Raw genomic sequence first — 13,818 nt, forward strand, 5'->3', positions numbered from 1 at the left:
CAAGGACCATGCAAAAACTGTGCAAGAACAGTGCAAGAGTTGTGCAAGAACCGTGCAAGAGCTGTGCCGGGTTGGCGACATGCAGGTGCCGGACACCCGTGCCCGCCACTCCCCACTGTCCCCCGAGGCGAGGAGAGTCCTGTGGGTCGCCGCCAGGGCTGTGTCACCAGGCGCTCTGGGCGCCCCCGCTGCCCCAGCCGCCCACCCAGCCGTGTCCCCCCCGTTCCCGCCGCCGGTGTCTCGGTGGGTGCCGGTGTCCCCGGTGTCCCGCGGCCGCGCTGCACGTGGAGGGGGGCCCGAGGAGGCGTGGCCGCAGCCCTGGGCGTGGCCACAGCGGCATGGGAGGCGTGGCTATGGGCAAGGGGCGTGGCCTGTGGCGGAAGTGCGGGGGCGTGGCGGCGCCGCCGTCGCCGCGCAGGAGGAGGGAGCGGTGGCGGCGGCGGCCCGGCCCGGTGCCGGGGGCCATGCGGCGGCCGTAGCCATGCAGCGCGCCGAGCTGCGCGACGGGGAGGCGGCCGCGGCCGCCGCCGCCTCCTACCGGGTGCTCAGCCGCCTGCTGGGCTATGGGGCCGGGCCGGAGGCGGGCGCGGCGGGCGGCGCCGTTACCGGCGCGGCGGGGCCGCTGGGCCCCGGGCGGCTGCCGGCGCTCCCGGGCGGCGGGGCGCTGCGCTCCCCGCGGCCTCCGCCGCAGCTGATGGTGTTCCGCAACGCGGCGGAGGGCCGGCCCGGCGAGGAGGGCGGCCCGGCGGTGGCAGGCGGGGGCCCGGGCCCGGCGGGCGGCGGCGGCGGCGCGGAGCTGCTGTGCCCGCGGCACCGCTGCGCCCTGGAGCCCAAAGCCGCGGCGCGCTGGGGGGCGGCCCCGCCGGGCGGGCTGGAGCTGCAGCTGGCGGCGCTGGGGCTGCGGCCGCCCGGGCTGGGAGCGAAGGCACCGGCGGGGCCCCCCTGCCCGTGCCTGGGCCCGCCGCCCCCCGCCGGGCCCGCCGCCGAGGAGACCAGCGACGCGCTGCTGGTGCTGGAGGCGCTGGAACCCGACGAGGCCGGGAGCTGCTCCGAGGAGGAACCGGGATCCCCCGGGCGCGGAGCCGCCCGCGCCGCCGGGAGAGGAGCCGCCGGCCCCGCCGCGCCGCCCCCCGCCGCCCCCGGGGGAGCCGGTCCCGGCGGCAGGAAGGGCTCCTTGAAGATCCGCCTCAGCCGCCTGTTCCGCACCAAGAGCTGCAGCGGCGGCTCGGCCAGCGGGGACGGCGGCAGCGAGGGCCGGCGCGGCGGGGACCTGCCCGCCTCGGCCGGGAGCCTGACCGACGTGTGCGGGGCCCGCGGCCGGGAGCAGGAGCCGGGCAGGTACGGGGGGACCGGCCGCGGGGGCTGTTCCGTGCTTTGGGGGTGGTTTGGGGCTGTGGGGAGCAGCTGGGGACCTTGGGGTTGGCGTTGGGGCCGGTGTAACGGTGCGACCCGCGCTGCGGGGGGAGAAGAGCCACCAGTACCGGGACACCTGGCCGGGGGTACAGGTGCCATCCCACAGACAGGCACTGTGGCTGCCCATCGGCTCCCAACTGGGCTCCGGCCTCTTCTGAGCAGCTGCCAAGGCAGGTGGAGGAGGAACATGCTGCTCTGGCCCCATGTCCCCAAAGGAGGTGGCAGGAAAGTGTCCGTGAACAGAAGCTGCTGGAGCCCCAGGATGCCAAACGCACTGGGCGAGCAAGGAAGCGATGTGTCCCGGCAGCCGGTGACACCGCGGTGGGACCCGAGGGACTGGTGTTTCCTCTTGCCGTCTTGCAGAACCATTTCCTGTGGGTCACGAGTGTGACATTTGGGCTCCCGCCTCGGCGGGTGCTGCCGCGGGGGCTCTGCCCTCAGGTGCTCCCCGGCTGGATGTGGCCAGAGGGACAAATCCTGGGACCTCCTGGTGTGGGACCCCACACCCCCCTTTCCTCAGCCCCGCTGTGTCAGCTCCAGCCCTGTGCTTCAGCAGAAGCCACGAGCTGTTGACACCAGCCGGGGAGGGTGAAGGGCTGCTCTGTACCCCAGGCTCCGGTTCGGATGGGCCTCCTGTGCTCCAGAACCCTCTTTCTGTGGCGTTTCCAGCAGCAGAACCGAGATTCCTGGTGGAGGAGGCAGGGAGAGCCTGCCCGGGCTCTGCGCAGCCACCCCGGGAGCACCTTTAAATAATTGCATGGACTGTGAGCGTTACAACACTCTCCCCGCGGGGCTAATTAACCTCACGTCAGGCTTTTAGGACACGTTGCCTCCTCGCTGCGGCCGCAGACCTGTTGATGGTTGAGCAGGAATGTTTCTCCAGCTTGGCTGTGAAGATGCTGACCTTGGGTCAGGTGTGACCCACAGCATTGGCTTGTGGCCCAAAAGGCAACCAAGGCCAAAATTCCCCCTTCTTTGAAGCAGGGGATGGTTTCTGAGACGCAGCGGGTCCTGTGGCTCAGGGATGACTTTGCTGCTTCCAGTTCCAGGAATCTCCCCTCGCTGACACGGGCTGGATTAGCTGAACAGGGCTTTATGCTTTTTTAGGATAAGGGGTGCAGGGTCGGTACGTGGTGATGGGACAGACAGTGACAGGACGGATGGTCTTTGCTGTCCCCGCTCTCATCACTGAAGACAAGTGGTTGGGGTTGGTGTGACGCCCATGCTCTCATGAGCACCTTAGACCCGGCTTAGCTAAGCTGGGCTTGCTGGGAAGTGAATGTTTGGCCTCAGAAGATGCTGCTTTTCTTTTCCGATATAGCAGCGTTCGGGTACTGCTCACACCTAATTGCTCCTCACACCTAATTACTTCTCCGTGGGGTTTCGGCATCGTTTGGAGGCGGCTGCAGAACCGGAGGGCAGGAGGGGGAATATCGGAAACGTGGTTTTGGTGGCGAGCAAGCTGGGAAGCGGAGGGTTCGGTCCGTGTGGATCATTTCTTGCTCTCGCCCTGCTGCTCGTGTGAGAAATTCTGAGAAATCTCAGAAATCCATGGCTGTAAAGCGCTGGCAGAAAACGTGGCTGTTTTGGTAACTGCAAAATGCCAGCGACGCTTCTTCCCGTCTGGCCTAGTGGGCGGAACAGAGCTGTTACTATAAGATTAGTTGATATTAGTCCAAAGTGTAATTTTTTTGGTGTGTTCGTGTTTGGCCGATAATTGGTGAATTGTTCTCCTTTGAGGGAAAACAATCCAACCTTCAAGAGGTGCAAGAGGCTTAAAATGAAAACACTTCCCAACGTTTTAATGAGGTTTTGTACGTCAGGATGAGTTTCTGGCACCAGGGATGTGTTTCTTGTCTCACCTTGACCATGGACCCAAGTCCTGGGGGTTGCTGGACTCTGTGCCTCAGTTTACCAGCGTTTTGTGGATGGATCTGTATCAAACCCATCTCGACGGCTCCAGGTTCGGCTCTCCTGCCCTTCCCCTGCGTTTTGGGTCCCTGTGGGACACGGTGTCCTCAGAGCAGCGCGGGGACGTGACCTGTTTGCTGGGGTATTTGGCAATTCCTGGTCCCCAGAAATCTCATGACATCCATTGTGAAACAGCTCCTGGGCTCCGGTTGCCGTCCTGGCTCAGGGTTTTTCTTTCCAAAGGCTTTATTAATTACCTAGTTAGAGATTTGCTTAGTAGCAGGACGGAGACCCAGCTTTACAGCTTGGCTGCCCTACTTAAGCCCAAGCGCTGCTCTAGGAGGGGAATAAACACAGAACTAAGCCGGCTCAGGCTCCGTGAAGGATGGCGAAGGTTCTCCCGGTTTGGGAAGATCAAGGGGTATTTTTCTCCCTATCTCTACTAAAGACGTTTTTCTTATTCCCTGTAGGAAACACAGACTGACAAGAACTCAAAGTGCCTTTTCCCCGGTTGTCTTCAGCCCCCTCTTCACAGGTGAGGCTTGGAAAGGTTTGCAGGGTGTTTTGCTGCGAAAAGAGCAGCGCGTGGCAATAACATATAGGTTAGTACATACTATATTGTATTGATATTGTACAGTGTTAATAGCAAATGTGGTTCGGTGCTACCCTCCCGGGATTTGGGGGGCTCAGACCCCGTGTCCCCCCTTGACCTCACACCAGCGGCTCCGCTGCGTGACAGCGATGGGAACTGAAACCTCTTTTGGGGAAAACCACCTTTTCCTGCGTGTTTGCCCCGTTTCCCTGCGTCCCGCTGGTTTTGGACCTTCCCCTTTTTGGGGGGTGAAGTTGGCGGGTTTGTAGCAGCCCTTGGGGTTTTCTTGGGAGAATCCCAGCTCAAGACTTGCGTGAGGAGGAATTTTAGGTCACAAGCGAGTCCTGATCAGCTGCGTGGGGCTTTACGTGGCTTGTTATGAGGGTCACATTCAAAATAACTTCACATCGAGGGTCTTTTTGCAGGGCAAAGGAGGCAAAATGTGATTTTTGTGGCGATAGGTGTGTTGGAAAAGCCGGTGGGTCGAGCTGGAAGCCTCTTGCTGCCGTTGATGGTGCAGAACTTGGGGCTTCCTCGATTTGGTGGCTTCATTTGTCTTCCTGTGCTCTTAGGCTAATTTTCAGCTTCTCTGGTTTTAAGTTAGGCATCCTAATTTGTGTCATTATTTTCCCAAGCAGCAACCTGCACCCAAAGCCTTTCAGCTCCGCTGAATTCCAGTTATTTAAAGTAAAAGCCTGTCCAGCTCCCTCTTACTGATTTTAGGAGCTGGTACCCTCGTGGTCTTCAGGTTAAAAGATGTTTCTGTTTGATCAGCGACAGCATTTGTTGGCAAACTCAGGCTGGCGTTAACAGGGGTGTTACCAGGGTGCGGTGCCAGCGGGTGCCACGCAGACCCGTGAAACCGTTTCCCAGACCTTACAGAGCATCAGACTGATTTATAAACAGCTCAAGAGCTCGTCCCCCCGTCCCCGGGGAAGCTCATGGTTTGTCCCATGGCCCCGCAGGTGAGACGGTGTCGCTGGTGGACGTGGACATCTCGCAGCGCGGACTGAGCTCCCCCCACCCCCCGACGCCGCCACCGCCGCCACGGAGGAGCCTCAGCCTCTTGGGTACCGTCCCGCAGCGCATCCCCACCCCGAATCCTCCCGGGAGCGCAGGAACTGCCCCTCTGCCGGGAAAATAAGAGGGGAGGGTCAGGCTGGACATGAGGAAGGAATTGTTGGCCTTGAGTTGAGGGTGGTGAGAGCCTGGCCCAGGTTCCCAGAGAGGTGGTGGATGAACCATCCCTGGAGACATCCCAGGCCAGGCTGGACGGGGCTCTGAGCACCCTGAGCTGGTGAAGATGTCCCTGCTCACGGCAGGGGCGGCACTGGGGCAGTTTGAAGGTCCCTCCAACCCAAACTAGTTGGACTGGGGGGTCTCCATCCTCACTGCTCCAGGCAGCGCCGCTTTGCTCGGGGTGTTTGGGGCGCTGGGTGTTGCAGAACTCGCTCGCGTTCCCGTTTTTCTGACCGTCTCTCGCCTCTGCTCTCTCTTAGACGACATCAGCGGGACGCTGCCGGTGCTGGTGGCTCCCATGGGCTCGTCCCTGCAGTCCTTCCCTCTGCCGCCGCCGCCCCCGCCGCACGCCCCAGGTCAGCCCCCGCAGCAACAAAGGCTCTGCCTCTCCTCTTTGGCCTTCTGGACTTTGGGGTTTTTATTTTAATAAGCTTTAAGGCTGCTCTAACAGCAGCGGGGCTGCTGATGTGACTCTTGTTGCCTACAGGAGTTTTGCTGAAGCTCCTCGTTGCACCAGGTTGCACCTTCCCCTTCCTCCTCCTCCTCGTCCCCCCCTTCCTCCTCCTCCTCGTCCCCCCAGTGATGGTGACCAGGGCTGTGTCTCCCCTGCAGACGCCTTCCCGCGGATTGTCCCTCTGCGGGGGACAGAGGGGCCCCCCGGCCAGCCCGTCCCGCACCTGCAGTGCCCGCTCTACCGCCCGGACTCCAGCAGCTTCGCAGCCAGTTTGCGAGAGCTGGAGAAGGTAACGGGGGGACATGGGGTGGTGGCGGCAGCCAGAAAGACCAAACCGCAGGTCTAGACTCTGATTCTGGGGGCTGATCAGCTCTTCCACAGATCTATGATCATCAGGTTAGGACAAGACTGAAAAAAATCCTCCTGCCTTTCTCCTGGGGAGGTCTTTGAGTCTGGAGAAGCATTTTGAAAGGGGTGTCGTAGTCACCTCTGTTCCTTTGCCACTTCTGGGTGGTGAGGAATGTGCTGCGCTCTCATCCAGGAGCGACAAGCCCCAACCATCCACCCTCCTGGGCGGATACAACCAGACGCTTCCATTTTGGCATTTAAAGGGGATTAACGAGAAAGCTGCTTTTGGTTGCTGATTAAAAACCCTTCTCGCTGACGTTCCGCCCGTGTGTGTTCCCAGTGCGGGTGGTACTGGGGACCCATGAACTGGGAGGACGCCGAGATGAAGCTGAAGGGGAAGCCGGATGGGTCCTTCCTGGTGCGAGACAGTTCGGACCCGCGGTACATCCTGAGCCTGAGCTTTCGGTCGCAGGGCATCACCCACCACACCCGCATGGAGCACTACAGAGGTGAGAGCCGCGCTCCCTGGGCACCGGTCTGAGCTCCGCAGCTCAAACCGGTGCACTGGGCACCCTGAAATATTGGGGGATAGAGGAGTTCCCTGCGCCTTTCCTCGGACTTTGCTTTGGTGGAAAGGTCTGACTTGAAACTGATGATGGTTTTTGGGATTCTGAGGTGTGATGTACAAGCAAGAGCCGTCATCCGTAGCCATTGGTGCTTCCCAAAATGAAGCTTTTTTCACTGTAAAATGAGAAATGATCTCTTGCTGGCATGGTTCCCCCCCTCAGTTTGCTCCCTCTGGCCCCAGGGATGCTCGGCAGCGCTACCGGCCACGCTTGGTCCCAGGCTGAGGTTTAATTCTGAGAACTCTTGGCGCCCCGTTTGTGCCTTTTCTTCCTCCTGCTTCTCACCTCGCCCACGCGCTGCTTCTGCTTCTTCACGTGTGGTTTCTGCTCTGAGCCGGGTAAAACACCCCAGAGGCTCAATGCACAGGGGAAAAGCTGCCCTGGAACCAGCGGGCGAGCTTTAATACCAGCTGTCCATAAAGCCTTGTAATTAAACATGCCTGCAAATGATGCTTCAGAGGCTTCTTGGCCAACTTGAGGAAACATGAGGTTTGCAGGCCTTTGGAGCAAAGTTCTGCTTTTCCACCTTCTTGCCCTTGCCCCAGGGGTGCTCCTGGTGTTTTCTCCCAGTTCTGGTAGCAAAACGCCGCAGCACGTCTGCTCCTGAGCCCTCTGATGGGAAGATGCCCTAGTGTTAATTACAGCCCGTCTAGAGCCAGTTCCCCCTCCCTGCCTGTTGCGTAATCAGGAGGGATTTTCATCACCCCATCCTTATGGAAATTCCAAGGAGGTCACTTATACGGGGGATGCTTTTTCATCATTGAGCTTTGGAACAAGCTTCTTTTGCTGATAGTTTCTTGGTTTTTGGGGCTGGGATTTGTTCTGGGAGCCTCCTGAGCCAGGTGTCCCCGAGTTCTCTGTCTCCATGGATGGTGGTGCTGCCGTCTGCCCTGGATGGCACTGCATCGGGGCTCAGTTTTTCGGGGTGCGGAGCCGTGGTGTGTGTCAGCAGCTCTGCCCTGTGCCGAGTGCGCCGCGGCACCGCGGAAACTGCAGAGCCCAGCGCTTTGATAAACCCGCAGAGGTGACAAATGGGGACGCTGGGAACGGTGAGAGCAACGCTTGACCTGCAGCTTCCAGGTGGATGGGAGGAAGAAACCAGAACGTCTTTGTGTTTTCGAGGAGGCTGGTGCTTGTGGTTTGTCCTTTGCACCTACTGGCCCCTTCTAAGGGCTCGTTTGGATCTGAGATTCCCAATAATTAATGAGTTTTGTGCTCGCTGATGTCTAGCAGGTGCAAACCCAGCTCGTCGCTCCCAAACTGACCCATGGCAGAGATAAGGGCCATTGTTTCCCAGTAAAGCCAAGCTGTGGGGAGGATCGTGGTGCTGGAGCAGATCAGGGGTGTCGCACACAATTCAGGGGACAAACAACTGCGTTTTGGTGCAGGGAGGGAGCATCTGGTCGCAGCACAAAGAGACAATGAGGCTGGTCTGACTTGAGGCTTAAACTTAACCCAGTTTGAGATCAGTGAATGGGTTTGAGGGCTGTTTTCCCCGGGTTGCCCAGCTCCGGTTTCATTGTTTGGCACTGGAGCTCAGAGCACCCGTGGTGTCGGGTGGCAGCGTGGGGGGGGCTGTGTCGGGGTGTCCTGACCCTGGTTCTAACTTGACAGTAATTTGAATTAAGGTGTTTGAAACTGCTGGTGAGAACATGGAGCTGCACCTGTGCTGAGATAAGCAGGGCTGGCAGAAGAGGGCTCTAAACGGCTCCTCTTGCCACCGTAACACAAAACGGTTTCTGTTCTCTCGGAAGGGACCTTCAGCCTGTGGTGCCACCCCAAGTTTGAGGACCGGTGCCAGTCGGTGGTGGAGTTCATCAAGAGGGCCATCATGCACTCCAAGAACGGGAAGTTTCTCTACTTCCTGCGCTCCAGGGTTCCGGGTGAGTCTGGGGGTGTTTTGCTGTGTGATCGGCCGTCGGTCTGTCCGTCCGTCTGTCCTACAGAGCCAGTTCACGTGGCTTCGGGCTGCGTCCCTGCCCGCTGGCGTCTCAGTGTTGCCCTCTGCTGCAGACAGCGCCAATAACTGCAACACTCACTCGTGATGTGCCCGTGCTTTGGGGAGGAGAGGGATGGAAGGCGGGTTTTGTACCTTCCAAAAATCCTTTTGACTTAAAGATACTTTACCTCCCTGGTCCTGAGATCTCTTCCCCTTAAGAATAAGGCTTAGAAATCCAGGCAAATCAGAATCATTTGGGTTGGAAAAGACCTTTAAGATCATTGAGCTCAAGCGTGAACCAAACACTGATACTTAACACTAACCTAATACCGTAGAAATGACTTGCTCTAGAAAAATATCATCCAAAAATGAAATATCCCCCCCAATCAGTGCTGTGCCCCCGCTGAGGGTCCCTCGCTGCCTGGTCCCCCTGTGCTGCTGGCTCCAGCTCCTGCATCTCCATCTGGACGCAGCCTCGGGCGCTTCTTAGGGCTGCGATCCATGGGAAACAAAGTCTGATCTCTACTGGGAGAATCTCTGGGATCCGCGTCTCCCCAGTGTGCCCATTAGTGCCCTTCTCCGGCCGAACTGCGAGCGGCTGCTCAGAGGAGGGAGCTGTTTCCAGCTCCTCAGCGCTGGCCACGCTACTGGAGCCTCGTTCCTTTTTGGGAGGAGAATGAGAAGCGGGGGAAGAGTCCAGCCTTCAATTGATGGCTGTTCTTTGCTCTCTCAAAAGCCGCCTCGCAGCTTCCCGAGCTGCCTGGAGCAGTTTGAGCCCATCTCAGTGTGAAGAGCTCTCCCTTTTCTCCTTGCACTCCGTTGCCCTCGGATGAGCCAGCAGGAGGGGGTGAGAGTGTAACGAGCTTTGAATCCTGCAAAGACAGAGAAAACCTTGTGCTGTGCATGATCCCGGCTCCTGGAGATCCCTCCTGGGGCTCCCGTTGAGCGCTCGGTTCTGTGGACTCGATGGGTGCTGGGAGGTTTGGGGAGATGGATGGATGGATGGATGGATGGATGGATGGATGGATGGATGGATGGATGGACGGACGCCGCTCGCTCCCAGCCCAGCGAGGTTGTTTGCGGCGTGGGGAGCTGATTGGAGCGAAGCCACCACCGCCTCCACCTTTGTGCCCAACCTCATGACCCAAGAATGAGCGATTTTGGCGCAGCTTGAGCTGACCCAATCCCCCAGGTTTTGGGCGCCTCGCTAGAGCTGCCCAAAGGGCCGGTCGTGCTGCCCGCCTGCTGCTTTGGCTTTTCTTCTGCATCCTTGCGAAACCCTGGTACTTATCAATATAAAGAGATATGAAGGAGCTCGCGGTGTCCCGGGCTCTGCTGTTCCACAGCTGCCCCCTCACATCAGAGCTGTTGTTGGGGATATTTTGCAGCCAAAGGGGTGTCACCCCTGGAAAGTTTGGCTCCCTAGTCACAAGGGACCCAAAGCACTGAGCTCTTGGGGGATCTGTTGTTCTCAGCCTCACCAGGAGCTCTGCTTCCCCAGAGTGGCCTTTTCCTTTCCGAATCGGCTTCTAATACAACACTTATCTCCAATATTGCGTTTTGTTGTTGTTGTTTCGCCAAGGTCTCCCTCCAACGCCTGTCCAGCTCCTGTATCCCGTCTCCAGGTTCAGCAACGTCAAATCCCTTCAGCACCTTTGCCGCTTTCGGATCCGGCAGCTGGTCCGGATCGATCACATCCCCGAGCTGCCGCTGCCCAAGTGAGTCCTGGGGACAGGGGATGAGTCCCTCTGGTTTCTACCCTGAGAAGCGACTGGATCTGCAGTGAGGGCTCAGGGAGGGCCGAGGTGGCTTTTTCAGCCTTGGGACAGCAAGATAAATGTCCTGGGGTGTGTAGGGATTCATGTGGGGGCGGTGACCAGCTCAGCAATGAGGTGTCACCTCCTTGTGCTGCTGCCTTGGGGTACAGCTCCTGTTTTGGAGGTGACAGCGCTGGGGGTTCGGGTTGTCCTTTGAGGTTGGGGTGGTTGCAGCTCGGGCTTAAAGCTTCTCGTCCCTTCCCCAGGCCCCTGATCTCCTACATCCGCAAGTTCTACTACTACGACCCGCAGGAGGAGGTGTACCTGTCGCTGAAGGAAGCTCAGCTCATCTCCAGACAGAAGCAGGACACCGAAGCCTCCACGTAGCGAGTCCAACTCGCCCGTCTTGTGGCTGTCCCTGATGGTACGTGTGCGTGTCCCCAGTCTGTCCCATCCCGTCAAATGTGAATTGCTCTGACTGCAAAGAAAACACAAAACCCGCCCAAAGCAGCCTGGGAGATTCGCTCTGTGGCATTTTGCCATTGCCCAGCCTTGGGGAGGGGACCGAGGCTTTCAGGAAACGGCCTCAAGTTGCGCCAGGGGAGGTTGAGGTTGGATCTGGGAACAATTTCTTGCCCAAAGGGCTGTGGGGCATTGGAACAGGCTGCCCAGGGCAGTGCTGGAGTCGCCATCCCTGGAGGGTTGGACAGACGGACATGAGGTTCTCAGGACATGGGGCAGTGCCGCGGTGGGTTATGGTTGGACTCGATCTTGAGGGGCTTTTCCACCCAAAGTGATTCTGTGGTTCTGCTGTTTTCTCTTGCATATTGGTGCCCACGCCAGCCCGTGCTCGCTCTCGTGCCCAACCAGCCGCAGCCTGATCGGCAGGCTGATCCCTCTCTCCTCCCAGCAGGAGCTGCTTTGTCGCCATCCCGTGCCCGCTGTGCTGGGAGGAGACGCGCCACGGCGAAGCTGTTCCTGCGGTGCCGCTCCCGAGCTCCGTTGTACAGAGAAGGGGGCTCCGGGCTCCCGAGAAGCGCGGCAGAGCGGGAGCGAGAGCCGCGGCTCCGGCGCCGAGCGGAGTCTCGGCGACACTGCGCCCCGCTCGCGGGCTCCCGCGCAACAAAGAATGTCATGGCACTATTTACGATTTTTAGAAAGCTTTTTTTTAAATTATTATTATTTTTGATGTCTTTTTGTTTTGTTTTGTTTTCAGCATGAGAATTAACTGTCTTATGATCGGCTGAATTTTATGTTTTTTATCCTGCCTTGGAAACTTCAAGGCGGGGAGAGATAGAGGAGGGGACTCTCGGGGAAGATCATCTGCTCCAGGAGGGATGGCAAGACTGTTCTTTGGCCCTTGCTGAGCTGGGACGGAGCTGGAGAGCTGGGACGGAGCTGGAGAGCTGGGACGGAGCTGGAGAGCTGGGACGGAGCTGGAGAGCTGGGACGGAGCTGGAGAGCTGCTCAGGGACCGACTGAGCCAGAATCACCTGCAGCTCTGTGGAATTAACCCCTGGGGATCACGTAGCTCTGAACAGCTGCACAGCTCCCCGGCTTTCTAGGATTTGGGAGGAGAGAACCAGACCTGGTTTTGTGCAGCTCAGCTATGCGGAACGCTCATGTGCTTTTAAGCTGAGCCTAAGAAAGGAAGAGCGTGTGAGCCATTTGGATGTCCTGGAGCCTTCTGCCGAAGGGAACAGTTGGTGCTGCTGCCTCTGCAAACACCAGAAGATTTCGTGGAACCCACCGATAAGTGGAAGGGGATCCTGAAGCTGCTGCTGCACCCGTGGGCCGAAGGTACTTGCTGCAGCGATCTCCGTCTCTCAGAGCCATGGGGTTTGCACTCTCAGCCTTTCTCTGGCCGCCTCCTGAAGCTGTGGGTGAATCGAGTGGCTTCTGTTGAGCGGTGGAGGATGCTGAGCAGGAGCCACTGGGGCATCGAGTCATCTCTGGGTGTCTTGGAGCAAGAAGCAGACGACTGAGGGTCCTTCTGGAGCGGGAGCTGATCCCCCTGAGCTTGCTTGCTGCTTCCCCTCTCCACATAACCACAGCAGCTCAGAAACAGCGAAACCGAGAGAGGTCGGTGGCTCTTGCTGTGTTTCTGGGCTTGGCACTGGCTGCAAGACCCCCCCTGCACCTTCAAATCCCAGCCTGCTGTTCCGTCCACCACGCAGGTTTAAAGTTGGCCTGAAGTGATGCTGAGGAGTCTGGAAAAGCACCTTTTCCTCCTGGGTTTGAACGAGCAGGTGTCCCTGTGCTCCCAGCGCAGGAAACGCTCCGTCCAAAAACACGGTGCCATGTGCTCCAGGTCTCCGGATCCCAGATCCACACCCTCAGGAGCTGCTGGGACTTGGGTCTTGCCCTGCAGGATGATGATTTAATGTCCTTGAATTCGACACCGTCGTGTGGGTTTTAAAGCAGCCCGGAAACATTCCGATTGTCCGTCCCCGCCAAGCGTCGCTGCGAGGGGTGCGAAGAATCCCACCCCCCTTTCTTCACCGTCACCTCTGGCCTCTGGTTTGGTCTTGGACAAAAAAAAGTACTTTTTTTATAAAGGATTTGACTTCCAGATGAAACTAATAACAAAGCTTCAAAACCTGTAGAAATACCTCATGGGACACAACTCACTACTGACTTTGCGTTGCGTTGGCGGGGCGATGCTGCCCCAAAACCAGCATATCCTGACCCTGGGGGACCTGGGGCTGATGTGGTCTCCAGCCTCCGTGTCCCCTCTGTTTGGGGACCAGCGTTTGTCCCCATGCTGTAAACCTGCAGCTCAGCCCGAGTTATCGGCAGAGCCCGCGAATTAACGCAACTGCTTTGATTGAAACGCACAGCGAATGTCAGGGGAGGGGAAAAGCACCTGTGCTTGTGCAGGTGAAGCGCGAACACCCGCACCCGCGGCCCTGCTGCCCCTCCCCGTGCTGGAGATTTGAATCTTCCCACTTATCCTTGTGCTGGAAAGGAAAAAAACCTTCCTGAGCGCCGATCCTGGGCTGATACCTGAAGCGTCCAGCTCCGTGCCCGTGATAAATGGTGTTTATGTGTGTCCTGCAAAGCTTCTCCTCCAAAAAGAGACCCCGGAGGCAAGAATGTGATGGTGTGATGGGTGATGAGCTGCCAGTCTCTTAAAGCCATGGAGAAGCCAGTCCTGTCCCTGTGTCCCCCTTCCCCGACCTGGGATGGAGACAGCGCTGGCTGGTTTGGGAAGGGAGAGCAGCTGAACTGGGGAAACTGGTGCTCACTGGGAACGGCGCAGGGTCCGTCCTGCCCATGCGGGGCTTGAAACGCACAACCCTGAGCCATGCTGCTGTCCTGCACCGCTCTGTCCCCGCGTCCCCTCCCTGTGTCCCCAACAGCTCCCTGTGGCCCCTGGGGACCTCCCTGTGTCCCCAACAGCTCCCTGTGGCCCCTGGGGAGCTCCGTGTCCCCAATGGCTCCCTGTGTCCCCAATGGCTCCCTGTGTCCCCATGCTCCCCGTGATGGTGCACGGGGCAGCTCTACCGCGTTCAGACCCATTGAAGCAGTGGCCGGAC

General features: G+C 58.9%; 1 protein-coding gene across 5 annotated transcripts; it reads left to right on the top strand.

Annotated features, from left to right (window-relative positions):
- The first annotated feature begins 444 nt into the window (after positions 1 to 444).
- SOCS7 (suppressor of cytokine signaling 7) lies at positions 445 to 11,688 on the top strand. Of its 5 annotated transcripts, none has more exons than XM_082071202.1 (10): positions 445 to 1,338; positions 3,795 to 3,859; positions 4,882 to 4,986; positions 5,416 to 5,511; positions 5,768 to 5,898; positions 6,298 to 6,466; positions 8,338 to 8,466; positions 10,105 to 10,240; positions 10,546 to 10,703; positions 11,563 to 11,688. In XM_082071202.1, exons 1-9 carry the CDS (start codon positions 482 to 484, stop codon positions 10,664 to 10,666), a joined length of 1,809 nt encoding a protein of 602 aa, XP_081927328.1. In that variant the 5' UTR covers positions 445 to 481; the 3' UTR covers positions 10,667 to 10,703; positions 11,563 to 11,688. The 5 variants fall into 5 exon arrangements, with proteins under 5 accessions (XP_081927328.1, XP_081927327.1, XP_081927324.1 ...); XM_082071201.1 differs by having other exon boundaries at positions 11,496 to 11,622; XM_082071198.1 differs by lacking the exon at positions 11,563 to 11,688 and adding an exon at positions 11,193 to 11,332.
- Positions 11,689 to 13,818: the final 2,130 nt, after the last annotated feature.

The sequence above is a fragment of the Streptopelia decaocto genome (genome assembly GCF_964273445.1).
Source record: "Streptopelia decaocto genome assembly, chromosome: 22".
Taxonomy (NCBI): Eukaryota; Metazoa; Chordata; class Aves; order Columbiformes; family Columbidae; genus Streptopelia; species Streptopelia decaocto.

What these genes read in the sequence shown, in the direction of transcription:
- SOCS7 (XM_082071202.1), top strand. Translation starts at nt 482, where the DNA reads ATGCAGCGCGCCGAGCTGCGCGACGGGGAGGCGGCCGCGGCCGCCGCC. An exon ending in GAGGAGCCTCAGCCTCTTGG is followed by an intron (nt 4,987 to 5,415) that starts GTACCGTCCCGC and finishes GCTCTCTCTTAG; the next exon opens with ACGACATCAGCGGGACGCTG. An exon ending in GTTTGCGAGAGCTGGAGAAG is followed by an intron (nt 5,899 to 6,297) that starts GTAACGGGGGGA and finishes GTGTGTTCCCAG; the next exon opens with TGCGGGTGGTACTGGGGACC.